The sequence below is a fragment of the Nanorana parkeri genome, unplaced genomic scaffold, assembly GCF_000935625.1.
Source record: "Nanorana parkeri isolate BGI_ZX_2015 unplaced genomic scaffold, ASM93562v1 scaffold898, whole genome shotgun sequence".
NCBI lineage: Eukaryota > Metazoa > Chordata > Amphibia > Anura > Dicroglossidae > Nanorana > Nanorana parkeri.
In genome coordinates, this window is record NW_017307166.1 from 339143 (window position 1) to 361889 (window position 22747).

The following is a 22747-nucleotide window of genomic DNA, read 5'->3' on the forward strand; positions in this document are numbered from 1 at the left end:
ATGTATGTAAATAGATTTTTGTCTAAATTGGATACTGTATGTCTGATTTTGCTGTGGTTGCTATTGCACATAGGGTCCCTGCCCTGCTTTATGGTCACTTGCATGTTTGTTTATTCATTTGTTTTATCATTCACTGCTTATAGAGGATATCAGTCACTTTAATGCCTAAGTGGTGATCACTGAAGCAAATTTCTTCCATATGCTGAGTACATTGTCCTGCTAGGTTACACAATAGTTGCATGCTCTGGAACAGTTATGGCTCTATTGTTGGCTGTAGTTGCTCTGTATTGTATGCTTGCATAAGGGACTGTACTGCATTAGATTTCATCAGGGATAGGGCAAAGCTTCCTGTGCTGGGGTGCATAGTGTAAGCCTGCTCCATCTCTCTCCAATCAGCTGCATGAAACCGAGGTCCATAAAAATCCAACTTTATTGTTGTAAATTCCATGCAAAGTTCAAAATACAAGGTATACACCACCATAGTATCTCTTCCACTCCAATGCCTCTCACGCATTTCACCACCCGGGCTGAATCAGAGGATAATCTATGATTAAGCCCAGGTGGTGAAACGCATGAGTGGCGTTGGAGTGGGAGAGATACTATGGTGGTGTATAACCTTGTATTTTGAACTTTGCATGGAATTTTGAGAGAGATATTGTTTGACAAGGTGGAGCACACTGCAGCCTGCACCCGATGTCTATATTGATCTGCAGTCTGGTGGAATTGGAGCAGTGAGTCTTTTGCTTTTTTTGGTGTTGCCAAACTTTCATTTGTGACTTTACCTAAAATATAAGTTCAAGACAAAAATCCAGTCAAGAAGGGCAGTGGAAGGGAGTTTTGTCTCAGGCCTTTTAATTTTTTTTTATTATTTTACTGCCATAATCCATTACCATTGGCTGCTGTTGCAAGGCAGTGGATTGATGTGACTTTCTGTTAACCCTACCACCATAACACAAGCTTCTGTATACTGTATATCCACTCTCTCTAGAACTATATCTCAGCTTCCAAGATCAGATGAGATGTACAGTGCAAAAAAACTGTGTAGGTGTCAGAACAATGCTTTCATGCAGCAGCTTTGACAATCATAAATCAATTACTCACTGTGCAGCAATAAAGACATGTAGAAAGGAATGACAGATTGATAAATGAGCAATATTTATAGTTTTACTTCTGTGTACTGAAAGGTACTGACTGGCACTGAAAGCTATGATTCTGGTTTCCAGATATTGGCAGTAGGGCTGCAACTAATGATTATTTTCATAATCGATTAGTTGGCCGATTTTTTTTTAATGAGTAATTAAATCGGATAAAAAAATGAAATACATATCATCCCTAATTTAAAATAAAATACTGAAATGCAGTTTTACAAACATAAAGTATACTTCGGAATTGCACTGCACTGGAATGCACAGCATTGCCGCACTGTGTGTTCCAGTGCCGGCGATGGCCCACACCGGAACATGAGGTACAGGAATGCCCTTAGTTCCGGTGCAGTGCGATCTGAAAAAATAGTGCATGCAGCAGCTTTTCAGATGGCACTGCACCAGAACGGAGGGCATTTCGGTACCTCGCGTTCCATGGTGGGTGATAGCACTTTGGGCGGGGAGCGTGTCTGCGATGCCATTGACATGAATGGCACTGAGACACCCCCTCCCGCTCCAGAACGCGGCCCAGCATGATCTATGCGATCCAGTGCATTCTGGGCTCAAATCGCACCGGATATGGTGTGACTGGGCCCTTAAAATATCACTCGAGCCATCCTCTCTGTTCCTCCCTAGACCTCCTGCTCTCTAGCTCCCTCGTCACCTCCAGGACTTCTCCAGAGCTTCTCACATTCTCCGGAACTCCTATCTGTCTTCATGAAAGCATGTACAGAGGTTCTGGGGCTCCATCATTTTATCCAATTTGTTTTCTTGTTACCTTTGACCTTTAAATATTCGGTAAAAACAGTAATTGCCTGATTTATTTCCAAACAATCTCTCTGGCTGTAAACCTTGTTTAGTAGTTCAGATGGGGTGAGACATCTGTGTCCTCTCAAATGATATTGACTTATTTTTGTTTGAAGTACAGAGGTAGTAGTTGCAGCATAAAAAACCCCACACAGTTTAGGATTTTTTTTGTTTATTAGTAATACAGTTGGGTTCAGCATGTCTCACCACAAGTTAGGTGCAGGAAAGGAATATATCTGTGCCATCCTCAAACACATTTGCAGGGCAGCTGTGAGTCACCATGGTGTTCTTTTGCATGTGGCCAAAAGATGTTACTATACATATAGTAGGCAATACCTGTTTCTTTACCTACATAGAAAGAAACCCATAAACACTTGTTCACCTAAAGATTATTCAGCAAGTCGGAAAATCTCTGTGCATGTTAATGAGCATTTCAGGGATTGAATGTGCTTTGTACCACTCACTAGGGGATCCCTATAAGACCTCTTTCAGTTATCACAAGTGTACCCCCAAACTTTCTAAAATGAAAAAGAGGGACACCTTCCAGTGCGATTTATTTAGGCAATGAACACGCCCCTGCCACACCCCCAGTTATATGGACCATTAAAGAACAGAGCCGGGGATGTAAAAAAACTAACCCTTGCAATGAGGCTACCCGCACACTGCAAGGATTAAGGGCTTGTTTTGGTCATGTTATTGCCATGTTGTGACACCACAGAGGTCAATAAAATATTGACTGAACTTGAGCTAGAGTGCCAGTGACTTTTTCTTATTTTTACTGATTTGCGGCGGCATCCGTGGTCGCTTGGCACCCACCCGATACTTGAGGGTATTATCCGGTCAGGTGTGCGATGGGTTTCTTTTGATTATTGAACTTGGTAAGAAATGAGGCACAGTTGAGAGGTATGAACAAGTGATACTCAAATTGGATGCATCCCTTGCAAGCATCACACCATATAGCTTGCTACCCTCCAGCATTCAGTTGCTCACAGTTGAATTTTCTTTCTCAAATATTTCATTACAGATGTTTCCTGCATTGTGTCCACATTGTGTAATAAAAATTGAGGTTTCAGGACTTCCCTACATTAGCAACAAGCTGGTCAAAAAATATTGACACAAGCAACCTTGTTGGCCAAAAAAGTAAATACACACATTTTTGTGCCAATGTTTTGCAGATTTACAACTTATTTTCTGAGGTTTGAAAACTCTGCATCATAAATCTAAAAGGATTCTGTCATTTAGTAAAGACCAAGCACTGTTAGAGGTAAATATTCTCTGGCTTTTCTTTTCCAGCATTCTGAGGAATTTGTACAATCAGCGTATCTGTCCCGACGCCTTGCCTACTTCTGCTCCAGACGTCTTTCGGCTTTGCTGAGCGATTGTGCCAGCCAGCTTGCTGTACACACACCGATTATAATGATGGCACCAGGCAATCCTCCCATAGCAGCTCCAAATGCCAGTTCTTCAGGAACCGTGGTGCCCTCCGTTCATTTGCCTTGTGTTGATTTCCAGTTATGTCCGCAACACCGTCCATTGGTATATGGGCTTAGCTGCATGTTACAGGTATGAAGCTTTCACAAGAGCATTGGTTACATCCACCCAGAAGTGTTATGTTAAAGTAACACTCAGGAGTTAAATCTTAAAAAAGGAATTCAAGTACCTTAAAGCAATATTAAACCTTCTTTTTTAAATAGTTACTATTAGGACACCCACCTTTGCCTAAAGATGTTGTTCTTTTTCTTTAAAAGTTTAAAATTCCTAGTTTTCTCGTGAGTCCCCGCAGCGCTCTTCCCCCACCCCCTGCACAGGTGCCTCCATCGGCTAACGGAAACACCCGTGCACGCTCGTGCCCACAGTGGCTGTGTGCGTCCATAGACACACACAGCCCTGTGGCAGGCCACGCCCCTTCTTTCTGACCAACACTTTAATGGTAGAAGGAACCTATGGCTCCTTTGCCATCAGTATCCTCCCCCTGCAACCAGGAACTACAGGGAACAGAGGATCACTTCGGGACCGGCGGCAGGGACGAGCGTTGCTGACAGGTAAGGGTGGGGGGTGACGGAGGGTGACTGGGGGGGGGGGACTAGCGGAGAAAAAGTTTCTGGGCAGTTTTTACCCTAATGCAGAGTATGCATTAGGGTAAAAAACGCCCAGACCTTAATACCTGACCTTAGACCTGTAGATCCACAAATCATCTCTGAATTGGTGTTGACACTGTCCTTCCTTCTGGAATATGGCTACTTTTGTTCCCCATGGTCCCTGTGTGTGTTATAAAGTAGCCACCGCTCCAAGCTCGCTCCCGTGATGGACTACAATCTCACATCTAGTTTACTACTTCTAGCTTGAAGTGGTGGCTACTTTACAACACACACAGGGACAATGGGGAACAAAAGTAGCCACCCTCTGGAAGGAAGGAAAGTGTCAGCATGAATTCAGAGATGATTTGAGGACCTACAACTGAGTGATACACAAATAAGATACATTTTTGTCAATAGGTTAAGGTACTTGAATGTATTCTTAAGGTTTAACTCCTGATTTTAGTGTCACTTTAATTTTGAATCAAAAATGATCTACTGAACTGTCTTAGACTTCTGTAGCTAAATCTTCCTGTTGTGGTTTCTATCTTTGAGAACATTATGAGGTTGTGACATTCTTGCCACTAAATAATTGCACTAATCATGTGTTATAATAAATGGAGTGATACTTCACAATGGCCACAACAGAGTGGGAACCTATGATCTTCTCAAATAAATTCTTGAGAGAATAATAAGAAGGCAATGGTTGGATCAATCTGCTACCACACGCATGATACTGAAATCTTAGTTTTAGGGAGATTTGTATCTATAGCCTAATTATTTTTGTTTTGTTTTGCACAGAGCAGCATGGGGGTTAGAACCCCTGTTAGGTGTTCATTGATATCTGTGTCACCATAACTGAAAATAAATCCTAATTTTTAAGATGTCATCAGAAAACATATAGAAGAGACATTTTCTAATGGAGACACTTATTCAGGTGACAACTGTCCAAAACTCATCATACGCGTTATAATCTGACTGCAGTAAAATCTTTATTTTACCTCATTCACACTGTAATTGGCCCGCACGTACATCTCTGTGCTGCGTGCAGGGCCGTACCAAGCAGGTCCCGGGAAGGACAGGTGCTGCGTGTGATTAGTAGGCAGCCCCCGTCCTTCTCTATGGGACTACACGGCCGTACGCCCCCCCTGGGCTCACCTCAAGTGCAGGTCCGTACAGGTGCCTGTGTTCCGGCATGGATGCAGACAGGATCCATCCTGTCAGCATACAAGTAAATGCGCCAAGGTGGGAACGAGACCATTGAATACAATGGGATTGATATTTTTGAGCATTTTGTAGAGCGTTCGTCGAGCGTAGAAGCAAGCAAGCGTGAGGCAGGGAGGAGCTGCGGCGTGTGGAGCGTGGATGCTGGTGGGTGGGTCTAAAAGCGTGAGGCAGGGAGGAGCTGCGGCGTGTGGAGCGTGGCTGCAGGCGGGTGGGTCATGTTCGGGCCCCACAACCTTTATTGGGTCCGGGGCAAGGGCCCTCTTTGCCCTGCGCTAAAGACGGCCCTGACTGCAGCAGCCGTGATCTTGGAAAAACCGATTTAGTTTGCCACAATTTATATGCCTATTGTCGCCCTGAAGCTGTTAAACAAAACCTGTAGCGAGGGCAATGTGTAGTTTGCTATGCTTCTTTCTGAAAATGCTAGTTTCCAGGCTGTCAGATTTCCACGATTTACAAGTCACCAATCTGGAACAATTGTGTCGATCACACATTCTGATTTCACTGGCTGCATACTTGTCAAAGGTCAGTGGCTTCAAATATTGTAAGCAAAGGCAGTCAGCCATCTAGCCTTTTCAGAGAGAGCTCAACAATAGTAGTCTCCAATTTTACAGTACATGTTTACCGTGTTTACCTTTTATGTAGACAAACATACCCTAGCCCTCTTTAGACACTAACCTTCATCCCAGCCACTTACTTCGGAATCACAATGGCAGCTTCCTCCTTCCACCTACAATGTTACTAATTGCTGGCTGTGCCTGTAATGATGAACTTGAATTGGGCTGTATGCTGAGACATCATATACTATCCTGTTATAATATCAGCATTGTAACAGGAATACATACTAGAGTTGTTTTTGATAATACAATCAAAGCTTACTAGAAAAAAATCCCTTTTATGTAGTGAGTGCTGCCTTCTGTCTGCCCATCACTTTCAACAACTTCCTGGATTCCCAGTGTGCTTTGCATCTCACTTCCCTGCTGCTTGATGTGATGCAATCTCAATTTCTTGAAACTACATATCCCATCATGCATTGCTTCTGGCAAATATCGATGTTACATTGTAGGAGTTGTAGTTAAGATGGCAGGCATAGTTAGAGTTGTGATACAAGGAAGTGCATATTCACAGGGCTGAGTGAAATTGTGTGACTGTAATAAGGAAGTGCATGATATGGGCATCTTCAATAAGTACGTTTACAAACCTCTAGATTGATATGGTTATTAGGAGTGGGATAGAACCTATGGAAATTATAGAAATACCTATTTATTTTTTAGTTTTTGACTATAGATATCCTTTAAGTGTATCAACTGCATTTATTGCTAAATATTTTGAAGACAATGATAACTGTGTATTCTCTTTGCTGATTTTTATTCCTGCAGACTATCACCCTCTGCTGTCCAAGTGCCTTGGTGTGGAACTATTCCACAAACGAAAGTAAAAACACAAATCCAGGTTCTCCTCTGGATCTTCTTCAGGTTCCCCCATCCAGCCTTCCTATGCCTGGTGGCAGCTCACCTTTTAATCAACAGGTATGTTCAGCTGTGTGAAGTGAAATGGGACACTAATCATTCTTGGACACATGGAGGTTTTTTCAATAGTTCCTTGTTTATTAAATGTGTATTTTAAAAATGAGGGAGAGAAGACAAGAGCAATATTACCAGAGATCAATCATTATCATTCCTTTTGAGCACAACCTGAAAGTCTGAAAGCTTGTCCAAAAGAATGTCTCTCACTTGACTCTCTGAAAAAAAGAAAAACATACAACAAGAAATTAGGTAAGAACTTTAAGGCCTCATTCACACAGCGTTAAGGCCTGGTTCACACCTGAACGTTTTGTAGCGCGTTCAACGCTCGACGAACGCTCTACAAAACGCTCAAAAATCTAAATCCCATTGTATTCAATGGGTCTGGTTCACACCTTGCCGTATTTCCGCCCGTCCGAACGCGATACAAAATGGCCTACGCCCAAAGAAGTACATGTACTTCTTTGGGGCGTTTTGGTCTCGCGTTTCCATTGGAATACAGCCAAGTTGCCCACGGAAACGCGCGTTTGTCGCGCAGGTTTTTTACCGCGAATCGCGGTAAAAACGCGAACTGCGTGACAAACGCGCATATTCAATACGCCTAGGTGTGAACCCAGCCTAAGTCAGGCCGTACGCGTCCGTGCATGCTTGTATCGCGCCGTTCCTGGGAGGAACAGGTTCTGCGTGCAGTATCCTGTTCTTCCCTATGGGAGGACACGGCCGTACACTGTCATACGCACACCGGAACTGCACATCTATGCAGGTCCGGGTGTCCGTACTCGGACACAGACAGGATCCATCCGGACCCGCACGGATGTGCTGTTTGGGCATGCGTATGTCCGCGTCCTCCCATAGGGAAGAACAGACTGCTGCTCGCAGGTCCCTCCCTTGCCTATACCAATTACTTATACCTTTTTTTGGTGTGTGTCATGTGACAGTTTTTCTAAAACAATACAGACTAATGATTTTAAGACAGTGGTGGAGTACCAGGGCTCGTTCCCAGCTGCAATGGATGCAACCCTGGTAGTTCTGCCACTGACTCCAAGCTGTAGAGGGACTTCAAATCTCAGCAGTACATTACATTATATAGCAATGCAGAGTGGCAGCCGGCTAAAAATCACGTCAAAACATTATACAGCAATACAGAATACCATCAGCCATAGAGGACTACAAATTCCAGTAATATATTATACAGCAATGCAAAATAAAGCACAGGACAGAAACAGCAGGCAATATTTCTAAAGTAGCTCTGGAGTTCAGGTATAATTTTGCTGCATCATACCTGTACTTACTCTGTGCTGCTGCTCTGCTCTGGGGTGCCGCCCCAATATCTCGGGCAGAGGGTCTCAGGAGGGAGAGACACGCGGAGGGTCTCAGGAGGGGGAGACGTGCGAAAGGTCTCAGGAGGGGTACATGTGCGGAGAGTCTCAAAATCGAGAAGATAAATCTCCCTAACTAGGTCACCGACAGCAAAAAAAAAAGAAAGAAACAAAACAACTGACAAAGGTTCCAATACTTCCGACTACAATTCAAGGCACTCAGACAAGAACTATGGTAAAGACCTAACAGGGGTTCTATTACTACCCCTACTCTATTCAAAATAAAAAAATATTGAGTTGGGCTCTAAGAAGCTTAATAATAATGCTGTTAGTTTTTTTTTTCTATAGTAAAATAAAACTTTGTAACACTGTTTCATTATGATAGATCTTTCACTTTATTGGTAGACATAATTTGATAATAATGTAGGTACTGCTGTATATTGTAATGGCACCTCCACTCCGACAAGACTTCTTAAAGTGTATGTCAAGCCAAAAACTTCGAACTTAGATAAGAGTAGGGAAGGATCAGAACTCATATTGGGTTTTTGCTGCTATCTGGGTTCTTTAGAGAGATTTACCCAGGGACATGCGGCCAGGGGAGGCAGGTGAGGCGGAGCCTCATCTAGTATTATGGAGGAAAAAGGTGTCAGCTTCAAGTCTGATGCTGACAGCTTTTTCTCCATTCAGAACAGCTTGTTACAGGTTACACAGCAGGGAAAGCCTCCCCACTGTGTAACCTGTCATGGACGGGGCGCTGCCTGTTAATTACTACTCGGTGTTAGAGGCGTGAGCTCTGTGGATGGCTTGGACCAATAGCAAAGCGCCATTGGTCCAAGCTATCCAATAAAAACAAAACCCAGTGAGGAAATCGATCTTGATGCCTCACCAGTGACAAGCAAGTGAGGGACAGGGAGGCTCCTCCCTGTCTCCTCCCCACACAACTTGGTTACCGAGCTGGGGGCGGGACTTTGGTGGGATGGGGGCGGAGATCAGCTGGACAGGGGCGTAGCTTTGGCAGGATGGGCGGGGCTTTGGCAGGGCGGGGCGGAGCTTCGGCGGGCTGGGGGATGCCTCACCCAGCACAGAAGTCACGGCACGTCACTGGATTTACCCCCACTTCCTGTTCTGCTGACAATGTTTTACCAGATAGGATGTGATGTAAAATGTACAACAGGGACACAGACAAAAATATAAATCTGACAGGGATTCTAGCCTTCCCCTGACATACTGTCTGGTAAAGCAGAACAAAAAGTGAGGGGAAATCTGACAGGGATTCTAAATCTTCTTTTCTGTATCCAAAGTTAAGCAAGAGGTTTTGGCTGGGCATACATTTTAGTTGTTTTGTATGTCATGTTACAGAATTGTGAGCTAGAGTACACAGTGACTCCTGTGGGTCCTGTTTTTTTTCCGGTTGGCCTACAACAAAATTAATGAAAGCATTGCTGTTTGTGTTTGTGTTGTTCATTTAGGTGCGGGCCAAAATCTATGATGTGGAACAGCAAATCAAACAACGGGGTCGAGCCGTAGAAGTCCGGTGGTCATTTGATAAGTGCCAAGAGTCAGCTGCAGGTGAAATATACTGCATCACAAGTGTGTCACTTCCTCTTGTTTTTGTGTGCTCTATATAAGCTGCCATGTGATATGAAATGAGAAGAACAGGGCCCCTTAATATTTAGCACTGTAGCTGAGAACACTGGTGTGCGGTTCTTATCTACTTGCGCAACTTTTTGTCAAATATGTAATGGCTTCCCTTCTAATTAAACATTTTATAGCAGACAGTAAATGTTTTTGTGTTGATCCCATGTTCAGAGGGAACGCTGTTCAATACATTTGACAGTGTATACAATGCAGGAAAAAAAGACCCTAAAACCATATTCGTGCTTTGACTCCCTTACAAATTCTCGGAATGATTGAACTTGTATCCTTGCTATGTAAGCGTCTCCACTGACCTTTACCACCTCTCTACTCCTTGTAGTACTCTACACAGAATTTACAAAGTAAAGCTTAGTTTTGAAATCTTTACATAATGTGGGCTTAATACCTCAGTTTTCCTGATGACGTGTACTCTCTGTATTTTGGTTATAGGTGTCACTATTAGCAGAGTTTTGCACACATTAGAAGTTTTGGATCGGCATTGTTTTGACAGACTGGATTCCAGCAACTCTTTGGAAACCTTGTATCATAAGATATTTTGTACAAACCAAAATAAGGACAGCCAGGAGGTAATTTCATAATCGGTTATAAATGTGTACAACAAATGAATGTAACTCAATTGTCCTCTCTCTTACTGGTGTGGAACATCATGTCCCTCAAACCTTATATACAATTAAATAATTACTCTGCCTCAAATGGAAAATGTAGTGGGTGAAGCATGTGGGGAGAGGATGGTAAGTGAATAATATGTGTAGTTACTCACCGTTACTTCCAGCATATTCTTAGTACTTTCACCTCTAGGCCATTGCTCCTGATCAGTAGAAATGCCATTCATGCTTGGAAATAAATACTTTGGATTACACTGAGTATAGGCAAATGAATAGACAGAGGATTAGCTGTGATTTTTTTTTACAGGTGCTGCGTATCGGTAGAGTTCTTTTTTATATAACATGTTTAGTTAAACCTCAATGGTCCCATCTTTCTAGGCCTACTCTATTACGGCGAAGACCCATGAATTCCTTTATTTGAAAGCCCAATCCAGGCACAAAAAGTTTACCATGGTTAAAGCAGTTGAAGACCCCGTTACCGTAAAAACCACCTCTCATCATTGTAAAGTTGGGGAGCTCACAGAGCTCCCACACAGGGTCTTTTCATTATCAAGAATTTATTTTTTTCCTTTTCAAGGCAATCAAAGGTGAAAAACACAAATGGAAGCCTTAACTTCAGCCAAAATTTAAAACAAAGTCCGTATCTTCGGCACATCAATGAAATAAAAATCTATCTCACCGACTTGTTATACAGAGTCCCAAACCTGGTGAAATCCCTTTCCAGGAATATGAATCCATTAGTTTTAGCAACATCACAGATCTCTCACACATTATCCACAGCTGACATCTTTCTCTTCATAACACCCACAGTCCTCTGGAGTTGCTGACTTTTAAACTACTTCCTGTGGCAGGAAGATTAGCCCTCTATTGACCCTTAAAAGGACCAAACCCAAACAGTGGTGAGATATATCGGCCTTCAAAGACCCAGCCTTGCCATCCTCTACATCATGTATTCTTTCTACTACATACCACAAATCATTATGTTTACATTCTATGATTAGCACAGCTGTACTTCTGTGTCACTTGGATGTAAGTACTGAAGGTCATACAGACCCCAGTACTGTGGCAATGTCTCTGCCTCCCTCTTCTCCTTGCCATTCACAAAACACACAGCCTCAGGCTTCATTTTATAAATGGCCAGGAGAAGAGAGAGTATACGGCCTCTGTGCTGGAGTATATGAGACCTGTAGCGCCTGCATCAATGATTGGTCCTTTAGTACAATGGGAGCTGTACTAATTCTAGATTCAAACAAAAAGATTTGTGAGATGTAGAAAAAAAGCATATTTGACGGGAGGTAGCATTGAGCCAATGGGGGCTTTAACTGTTTTAACCATGGTGCCCAAGGTGAGGCTTTTTAAATAAATTACTTAGTTAGGTAAAGGTTGGTTCTGAGGGCTGCTTTACATATACGTATGTACATTTTGGTTAAGCATATACAGAAAACTATAGAGAGTAACATGACTATACAGTCTATGTCAACATTGCAGAGCTTTCCCATCTCCCCAGTGAGGTCATAGACTACAGTCAAAAAGCCTACTCTGTGCAAACTAAAAAAATATTGAGTTGGGCTTTAAGAAGTTTGCTAATAATACAGTCAGTTTTTTTCTATAATACAATAAAACTTTGTAACACTGTTGCATTATGATAGATCTTTCACTTTATTGGTGTACATAATATGTAGGTACTGCTGTATATTATCATGGCACTTCCACTAACTGTTTCCTGTGAAATATTTGGCTCCAAGAGGGTTACAAAACTCCTGACTGAATGGGTCCTGCTCACTACTACCAATTTCTTGGGTATATTTAATACAGTTATGAAGAAAAAGAGGGCACATCATTATACCATGCAGCAACTTTATTTTAAGCGTCACATAAAACATGTTTTAGGAATATTCACTTGAAGGTAAAAAAAATCAGATACAGTCAGGAAACATCAAAAGACAAAATCTTAATTACATCCTTCACGAATCTTCATTTAAAATCTCTGTGAACTAGCTGAGCTCAATCAAGCTACAAAATTCAGCAAATTCAACAGTGGAAGACAGCCGCACATGCGTTGTATCCTCTTTTTTTCTTGAATACATTTTTTTGGGCTGTATGTTACATTTGCTATCACACTTCATGCCTTTCCTACTCTAATATGTTTCATACCATATGATTAAAGTGACATTAAACCCTCAGATTTTTTAACATAAAACAATACTGTAATGTGTGCCTTACTGTAATCCATGCTCGTTTCCCTTATCTTTGCTGCTCTTCCCTTTAAATCTGTATCTCTTCTCATGCTTGGGGAGAACTTCCCTTTGCAGCTGAGTGCCTCTTCCTGTAGTGCTGGCTCAGGTTGTGAACCTTCACACAGACATCATGTATCCATTTCAGAGACAAGGCAGTCTGCTGCAAAACAGAAGTTCTGTCCAGCATGAGAAGAGATACAGATGTAAAAGGAAGAGCAGCAAAGAGAAGGGAAACAACCATGGATTACAGTAAGGTACACATTACAGTATTGTTTTATGTTAAAAAAACTGAGGGTTTAATGTCACTTTAAGCCTCTTACAAGGTTAGTGGAGGAGAGGCTAGGGTTGGGTGATGAGACATGATGCCAAAGTAACATACAAGCCAATAAAGTTTATTAAAAAAAAGAAAAGAGGATCCAGTTTTCTTTTATTGTGGTTAGTGTTTTCTGGGGTAGCAGATGGACTCTTTAGTCTGGATAGTGGATTGCCAGGAGTCCACCTCGAGCAGCATCATTTGTGGTACTTATTATATGAAAATTCACTTGACTAGTGCAGCTGATCAACTTCTTATATGTTGACTCCTTTCTGTATATTGAAGCATGTTTCCCTCTGTGGGGTCATCTGTGACCTAGCCTGCTTGTTGGCTGTGGTGGGTGAAAATTTGCATGATTATAACCTGTTATCCTTACATCATTAAATATACCACTTCTGAGAGCCCTTCACTTCTGAGACTCCCACAGACATAATATCAAAGGTGCACCATAATTACTGCAAAGAGAAAGGCATAGAGCAGTATGAGATAATCAGGCTTTTCTGGTCTGTTACTGGAATAGTGTACAATTTATGGTGAACACAGCTGTCAGCTGTCTTCTATTTGCAAAAGCTGTGGGATTTTAACATTTTCCCTTGCGTTGCCTTTGGTTATTACTATAAATAGACTTCAGTACACTGATTTCCCTTTTAACAATGCTACGTTTATTTGTTTAATCTGTTCTTTAGAATGGAAAGGGCCCTCTCACATTCTTGTTATTGAAATACTACTTTACAAAGACACGTGTTTAGACGTGTTGCTGCGTGGATTGAAGTAACCCACAAGATAACTACTGTTTATTGAGGAGGACATGTATTACCCTTAAAGTGACATTAAACTCAAGATCTAAATCTTAAAAATGCATTCAAGTACCCTAACTATTAACAAAAATGTATCTTATTTGTGTATCACTCGGCTGTAGATCCTCAAATCATCTCTGAATTGGTGCGGCATTGTCCTTCCTTCTGGAGGGTGGCTTCTTTTGTTCCCCATGGTCCCTGTGTGCGTTGTAAAGTAGCCACCTATCCAAGCTCCCTCCAGTGATGGACTACAATCTCATGTTTAGTTAGCCAATTTGTATTGAAGTTATAGTCTAACAAAAGAGTGAGCTTTGAGCTGTGGCTACTTTACAACACACAGGCACCATGGGGAACAAAAGTAGCCACCCTCCAGAAGGAAGGACAGTGTCAGCACAAATTATTTGAGGATCTACAGCTGAGTGTTACACAAATAAGATACATTTTTGTTAATAGTTAGGCTGGGTTCACAGTTTTTACGCTTGGTTTATGCATAAATCAAGTTGCGCATTTTTGTGAGCATATTCTAGCTCATTGATGTTAATGGGCAGACGCACAATGCGCACAAACATGCGCAAAAACACAGCAAACGTGCATTCTAAACCATTTTCTATTGAGTCCATGGGGCCAAAACGAACTGTAATTTTTTTCCGGGGACAGGCGTTTTGCTCATAGAAATTAATAGGATTTTTTTTGGGGTGGGGGGAGGGGCATATTTTTTGAGCAGTGTGAACCAGGCCTTCAGGTACTTAAATCCTTTTTAAGATGTAAGTCCTGAGTTTAGTGTCACTTTAATACGCCAGTTACTTTCCTTGTGCACATGCTTGGCAGAGTTAGCCTATATTAGTTAATCTAATGGATACAGTTGTGCTTTAAATGCCAAAATTGCACTGTACTGTGAGTAGGGTTGCCACCTTTCCAGGATTCACCCGGACAGTTCGGGTTTTGAATGCTCTGTCCGGGTTTCATGGCAGCAGAAACCCGGACACAAGATGTCAGGCAGACAGGAGCATCCAAAATTAAGATAGGGGCTACTAGAGTGTTCGGGTTTTGCTTGAAGAAAAGGTGGCAACCCTAACTGTGAGTCATGTCATTTAAGATCTACATATTTCTGTCCAGGCGAAGTTTCTGCAGGCGCTTCTTTACCATCCCCAAACTTTTTTTTTTCTTTCTCAGAATACGTTTTAGGGGAAGTGGTCAAATTCATAATATAAGTTAGAAATTGTCCATTAGGTCCTCCATATACTTCTGCTGTGTGTATGTATAAACATCTAAGAGTCAGAAAAGCAGCAAAGTGACAAAAACAATTATTGGAAAAGTCCATAAACTGTGAAAAACATTAGAGAGATGTTTTTTGTTTCTGTATTTGGGCACATATCATTTCATACAATCATTGTTTTCCTGAATGTGTTTTTATTCAGCGTAGAGGAACATAGATTCATGTAGTAATATAGTCATGGATAACAATGCACTGGTTTATCCAGTTGTATACAACAGATACAATAAATAAACAATCATATCAGATATAATAATCTTTTAAAGGTAGTTTTCATTTTTAATGCAGTGATGTGCTAACCGTCAAAGATAAGCCTTTTATAGTAAGTGGTTCTTATAGGGATTGTTAATGATGTATAAATCCTTTATATAATATATGTACTGTATAAACCCTAAACCCGGTATGTCGGCTAGGTCTCTTAAAGCTGGCTGGGTCGGCTGGGCCTCTTAAAGCTAAGAGTGCTGCCTTTCCTGCCAAAGGTTTTATATTTCTGTGTATTCTGTACTAAGAAAGTTGGCTGGAAGGTGGGATTTATACTTGTGGTCTGTAATGAGGGGCTGGGCTTTTAGGGGGGGTCTGTACTGGGATGGGATCTGTACTAAGGAGGCTGACTGTTATGGGGGGATTTAGTGCTGTTGGGGGAGATCTGTACTGGGGGGATATTGCCTTGGGAGCTTTGGCAGCTGGCATTAGAGGCTCAGGCAGAGCTGTTCTAGCTCTATCCAATACCTCCCTGAAGTAACAGATCACTGCTATAGTGATTTTTTACTGGCTGATTGCAGCAAGTAGTACATCTCTATTAGAAATGGTCTGCTGCTGTGCAGCTGCATGGGGTGTCGGGATTAGGTTATATATAAAGGTGGTCCTGATCATGTGACAGCTGTGTTTGGCTGTCACAGCGGTCACATTATCGGAAGCCGGTCCCGATCATTTATGGTGACCATGAGCTATCTGTGGCTGCTCAGTCAGTGTGCTGGGAGCAGGCACTGAGCGCGCTTTCAGCACAGAACAGCGGAGCCCCATTCAGACATACTGTATATGAGGCAGCCCAGCTTTAAGACCTCTATGCTGCCACATACTGTATATGATTACGCCAGTGGGATGCTATCAATACCCAGGTCACAACATTGATGTTGGAAGATCTGGATGACATTTGCGTTTACTGCACAAACATGAAATGCTGACGTAAATAAATGCAATGTCATTCAAATATTTACTGGGTTATTCACTCAGCTGCCGGAGGCAGCCGAGTGAATAACCGAGCCACAGTGAAGTGAGCAGAACGACGTTTGGCTATTCACTACGGCTCAGTACAGCTGATTTTAGCTGTACATCGGCTAAAATCAGCCATACATCAGCTGCCTACGGCTGCACTTTGGTCAACCGACCAAGCTCTGCAGTTGCGAGACGTTCTCCCCGCTTCGGCTGTCATTTTGGCTCAGTCGAGCCGAAGCGTATTCATTGTGGAGAATTCAGCTTGTATATTTAGTCAACACAGTGTAAACTGTTCTGTACGATACTGGGGCGTACAATGTTACATGCAGGGAATTTCCTTTATCTATTTTTAATGTATAGTTTAGAGAAAACACTGAGGTCTGGAACTCGTAGGAAAACAACACCATTGCGCAACATATTTCTCCGACATGCATTGTGGTTTGCATATGACAGTATTTACTGAATGTTTTCTGTTAGCTGTAAACTAGCAGCTCACATTTTGCTTTGTGAGTGCCGCTTCGCCTAATGAAACATAGGAAGTTTTGACAGAAATAACCAAGTTTCAGGGACTTAAAGCAGCTTTAAAATAAACCTGTCATGAAAGAAACATAGAAGCAGTTTCCTGCTTCCTCTACTGAGCCTATTGCTTCAAGACTTTAAAACTGCAGATTTGTCCCGGGTCAGTGATGGTTCAGTGATGGAATAACAGCTAATGTATTAGCATTTTCAAAAGGAGGTCAGCAATATCATCCATCATATTTCTGTTATGACAGGTTTGCTTTACAAATCCAAACTTCATCAAATTCAGTATTAAATAGTTACAAGAAAAGTGAACGAGATTCATGTTTGTTATTAAGGGAGCGCTTAAGGCTGGCCCTAGATCAAGCCCTTAAATGACTGGGGTTTTTTTTTTTTTCCATCCAACATGCACATTCATTATATAGTAAATGTCAGAGGAACTCTACATATTGTATGCCAGTGTTCAAGAGTAGAGATATATGGGAAGCAACATTCCAGCCTGTTTGGTTAATTCCTCTAGATTGGATTCATTGCTATGTCACATGGCAACCAACAACGCACACTAGCATCTCTAAAAATATTGTATTTGGTTTTGTGACTTTTGATTGTTCAACATAAAAATGAAATTGCTGTGTTTTTGATAATAAACACAACAAAGTTGAGCACTCTCCTTGATCTCCTTAATACATTTCAATTTTGCAGAGCACAAGCCTTTGGGGTATACTCTTTTCTAAATGAAATTGGTACTGTTCATAACGCTACATCTGCTCCTCTTTAAACTCCCATATATCTACTTCTGCTATCAGTAATAATAAGTTTAGCTTCAAAAGATCTCTATAACAGAGATGATATTTTATTATTACTGTATTTAAAGAAATTCACCAGATGATCTCTAATATGAACAAGGAACCAACTGCTCTACCCTTACAACTATCATTACTCTGAAGATTATGATAACCCCTTCCTTGACCTGCATTGTTATTATATTCTGATGTTGCTATGTTCTTTGTAAAATGGTTAAATGAAAATGGATAGAGTGATGATTTCTTACAACTTCAGCATTGTTTTGTATTGGTACAGGTGCCTCCCAGTGATGAAGCTGTGGTCACATTACTCTGTGAATGGGCTGTTAGCAGCAAGCGTTCTGGAAAACATCGAGCCATGGTGGTGGCCAAACTACTGGAGAAGAGACAGCTGGAAATAGAGGCAGAGGTATGTTTAAACTTAGTCAGCTGTTCAGTCATTTATTTTTTACACTATCCTTCTAAATGGGCCAGCATCCATGTAATCCTTTGCCCCTCCATAAACAATGTTTTCCGAAGGCCCATTTTTAAAGTGGATATGCATGTCCTAATTGCCACATGTGATTCAGTGTGTTAACTCCTTAATGTGTGATAATGAGTGCCTCTGGACATGTAGATTTTCTGTTGGAAAATCTTCACATGAAAATGGCATTATCCTTCTTTCTAAGTAAAGGGAAGGATGGAAAGTACAAAGTGTGTGCCAATGTCACTCAGGAAAGAACAATATCTGACTCTCTATGGCCAGTTTTATTCTAGATGTTTCATCCAATCATAGATTTAAACTTTAACTGATTACACATAATCAGATCATGTTTGCCAGTCTATATCAAGAAATATCTTTACCTGCCTACTACAGGGAATATATTTTCATCCTTTTCAAAACAGGGCTACACCCAACAGTCAGTATAATCACAGCTGTCTTCTAAACCAACTTTCTCCATACAGCACAGCAGGACAGGGAATTCTATGAAGAGTATGCATAATGTAAAAGTTAAAACGGTGTAAAGATTGCTGTAGGAATGTGTACACACCATTATACATTGATTCTCTACCTCTGCTCCTTAAACTTCCAAACCTCCACTTACCTCTGCCTCCACTTCAAATGTACATACTTTTAAATCTGTTCTTCCTTAACCAGTTGACATCCGCGGTGTTAAACCCCCTTCCCATCCAGGCCATTTTTCAGTATTCAGCGCTGCGGTACTTTGACTGACATTTATTCAACCGCTGCGAGCAGAAAATAATTGCCGTCAACCCGCAGATGTAGCAGTGCCGTCCGTCCGTTTTTTTACTACGGGCGGACGGCAAGAGGTTAAAGTGACATTAAACCCTCAGTTTCTTTTAACATAAAACAATACTGTAATGTGTGCCTTACTGTAATCCATAGTTGTTTCCCTTCTCTTTGCTGCTCTTCCTTTTAAATCCTTATCTCTTCTCATGCTGGGGGAGAACTTCCCTTTGCAGCTGACTGCCTCTTCCTGTAGTGCTGGCTCAGGTTGTGAACCTGCACACAGACACCATGTATCCATTCCAGAGACAAGGCAGTCTGCTGCAAAACAGAAGTTCTGCCCAGCATGAGAAGAGATACGGATTTAAAAAGGAAGAGCAGCAAAGAGAAGGGAAACAACCATGGATTACAGTAAGGCACACATTACAGTATTGTTTAATGTTAAAAAATCTGAGGGTTTAATGTCACTTTAAACTCTCATACATCTAGCTTTGCTACTTCCTGCAAACTCTCTTACCTCTACCTCTGATCCTATGTAAACCCCAATACCTCTACCTCTACCAATCATCTGCAAACTGCAATACCTGTACCTCTATTTCTTTTTGCAAACTCCCAGACCTCTACATCTGATCCTATGCAAACTCCCATATACAGTGGGGCAAAAAAGTATTTAGTCAGCCACCAATTGTGCAAGTTCTCCCACTTAAAAAGATGAGAGAGGCCTGTAATTGGCATAATAGGTAGACCTCAACTATGAGAGACAAAATGAGAAAACAAATCCAGACAAATCACATTGGCTGATTTGGAACAACATCGTATTGGCAAATAAAAGGCATTATTTTTGGAGTATAATTGCTTACGGTCCATGGGTTTAACAAATAAGTCAGTTTTTAGTGTGGCCCTGAACACTTGAACAATTGTGTCTAAAAGCCATGCTTCTTTCAATTCATAAGGGATGTTCATCTAAGGGGTCTATTCACGAAGCTGCCGAGGGATCTGGCCGTAGCTTCGGCCGATCCTTCGGCTAGCTTCGGCCCCAGGACCCCTTCGGTTCAGAAATGTACGCCGGATTTCAGCCGATGTACGGCTGAAATCAGCCGTACCAGCCTGAAGTGAATAGCCGAACAGTGTTCGGCTCACTTCACTTCTGATCGGTCATTCACTCGGCTGCCCTCGGCAGCATAGTGAATAGACCCCTAAATGTTTTCATGAGCTTGACTGAGCTTGACTGATTCTGCATTGCAGGTGTCCGGGACCACACCAAAACTGACTTGTTTGTTGAACCCACAGACCGTAAACCAATTACTCTCATACAAATGTTTCCATCCTCCCTATGTTTAGGTCCATAGTTCTCAGGCTATGTTTCAATGTGTTAACATAAATTATGTTAATGTGCATTAATTTTCTCATTAATGTGCGTTGTGTTAGAGCAACCTATTCATTTGATTACGCTCTCTAGAACACTAAAACTCACCAAAAAAGGTGCATGTATTTTTTTGAAAGACAGTTTCACCACAACGCATAGCAGTGTGTTACTGTACATTGTGGTGCACTAAAATGCAAATACATGACAAATGATTCCACTGGATTACAGTTTGGGAACTTGAAAAAGCCCACAAACATTGTAAAGGTTTGAACCTCAAAAGCAAAATATCCAAACAAGAAAGTAAATGGCCCTATTTTTGCAAATACCGAAGGCTTTAAATGGGGAATTTGAGTGAAACCGTTTTATTAGTAATTATTACATATATGGTAATGATCTTGTATTATATATGGTATTATAATGTGGTCACAATAATGTTTCTATATTTGGACTGTTTTTTATATTCGATTATAGCAATGGTTTTATAGTATTTTATAGAGAAGAGTTCTCACTATGGCAATTGGAGTGAAAGTACATAAATGCTGTTTGCTAGTTGGTTGGCAACATTAAAAAACTTGTAAAAGCTCTCCCCTTGCTTTAAATTTAAATTTTAGTTTATTATGGTTTTATGCTATGTAACGCATTATGTGTTCTTCATTGTGAGATAATAGGACTGTCCATATGTGTGGTTGAACATGATCCTGGAGGTGTTTTTAACCCAGTTATATGGAGATAAGTGTGACTATCCTTACTAATGTTTAGGGTATCACGTGTCTATATGTAAACATTTCAGCACACATTTTATTGGTCAGGTATTTCTCAGTTATGTTTTATTAGCCCTGTACTTTATATATTTTGGCAAGGTAATTTGGGGTGCCATTAGGAATGAATGGCACTGCAGCACCACAATATGTTAAACGTGCATTGCATGCATGTTCCTGCAGTGCATTGGTGTGAACCCAACCCTAGGCCAATGTCTGGAGTGGAAAGAATCGTGAGTCACACAGCTATTAAAAGGGTGTGTAAACAAGAAATCTTTATTAGACCAGGAGTTGAAAAGTAACACAGTTCAAAGTTTGATCATACTCCATAAAGGTTGGAATCATCATGCCTTTTCACAAGAGATCTCAGTTCTATCCTGTAACTGACATTCTTTGAAAGAGGCTTATCCACAAAAAATTCTGAATTTCAGGTGCCCCAATACAAGCCTTTCACAGAAATCAGACACTTAGGAATACGCTAGTTAGAGCCGACCTCCCTCCCTCTCCTTAGAATACAACAAACCACATTATGTGGTATTTGGAGACTAGAATCATATGATTGAATGCCCATGTGGCCTCAAATAAGTTGGGGAAACCATACAGAAAGTTCAAGACAGAATTGCACAACAAAAAGATTCTATTATTCTCTGTGGTTAGAAATTTTCATGCTCTTGCACAATCTAAATTTAAAGTGATTGGTCACATCCGTCAACCTCATGGAGGTGGAGATTGGAATCCACGTCTAAAAAAATATACGTTTTTTGGATACATACCTTAGATACTCATACACCTAAAGGGTTAAAATGATATTAAAGTCAAAAGGTTTTTAAGATATTTTAGATGCCGATTAAATCACTTACAAATGGATGCTGCTTCTTGTAGTTTACATGGTTTAGTTTTCAGCAGCTGGTCCCCTGAGCACTGGTTCTGATATCGTGCTTTAGGGTGGCTCCTCTCCCTTGCAGGGTCCTAAGGAACCACCTTTATGTGTCCACGAACACACAAATTGTAGAAATGTCACCAGCACACCAGTCCTTTTAGGATAGCAAAAGCTTCATTTATTGAAGTTCTTTGTCATATGAACAAGCGCTTTTGGGACCACACGGGGTCCCTTCATCAGGATTTAGCAATTGGTTAATGCTAAAGCCTGATGAATGGACCCTATATGGTCCCAAAAGCACTTGTTCATATGACAAAGAACTTCAATAAATGAAGCTTTTGCTATTCTAAAAGGACTGGTGTGCTGGCGACATTTCTACAATTTACTGATATTTGCGGCGCCATCAGTAGTCACTGAGAGTACCCCCCACCACAAGGAACTTTTCGGTAAGGAGTGCAACAAGGATAGTATTTATTCCACGAACACACAGACACAGCAAGGTGACTCACCACAATCCTCCGTGTTCTCTTTCCTCACCCCTCCTTCCTCATTCCTTCCTCCTCCCTTCTCCATGCTAGTAGGTGGACAGCTGCTGTTGACTGAGCTTGTGATCTTGTACTGGACAGGAAGTTTAGGGAAGCAGAGATGAGAAAGTTGGAGGCAGATGATTGGAAACATGATGACTGTAAGTGCTTGGGCAAAAATGATAAAACTACTTTGCTGGGCAATTTATTAAACAAATATATACCCCTCACCAATTGTAAAGTCCAAAGAAATAAATGAAGATCCAGTGTCTGAAATGATTATAGTGATTAAGATAAGGAATACTACATTGCAGGAGACATCACACATCCACCTCAGTCAGTGTCTTCAGTGTTAACCCTTTTCAGTGACACTCTCACCATCTCCTGCGACCTAATAAGTAGGTCTCCTACTGCTGATCCCTTTGCCGGGTGGGACACCACTCAATGTGCAGTTGACAACGATTGCTTGTCCGATGGTAACAC

At 41.4% G+C, this 22747-nt stretch overlaps 1 protein-coding gene across 1 annotated transcript in view; it reads left to right on the plus strand.

Annotated features, from left to right (window-relative positions):
• MED12L (mediator complex subunit 12 like) overlaps positions 1-22747 on the plus strand; it is a 339629-nt gene that overhangs the window by 31632 nt on the left and 285250 nt on the right. Inside the window, exons 7-11 of the mRNA XM_018565890.1 lie at positions 3243-3512; positions 6628-6777; positions 9560-9659; positions 10176-10312; positions 17786-17917. Of these exons, the coding sequence (XP_018421392.1) occupies positions 3243-3512; positions 6628-6777; positions 9560-9659; positions 10176-10312; positions 17786-17917 (789 nt within the window). The remainder of the gene's footprint in view (positions 1-3242; positions 3513-6627; positions 6778-9559; positions 9660-10175; positions 10313-17785; positions 17918-22747) is intronic.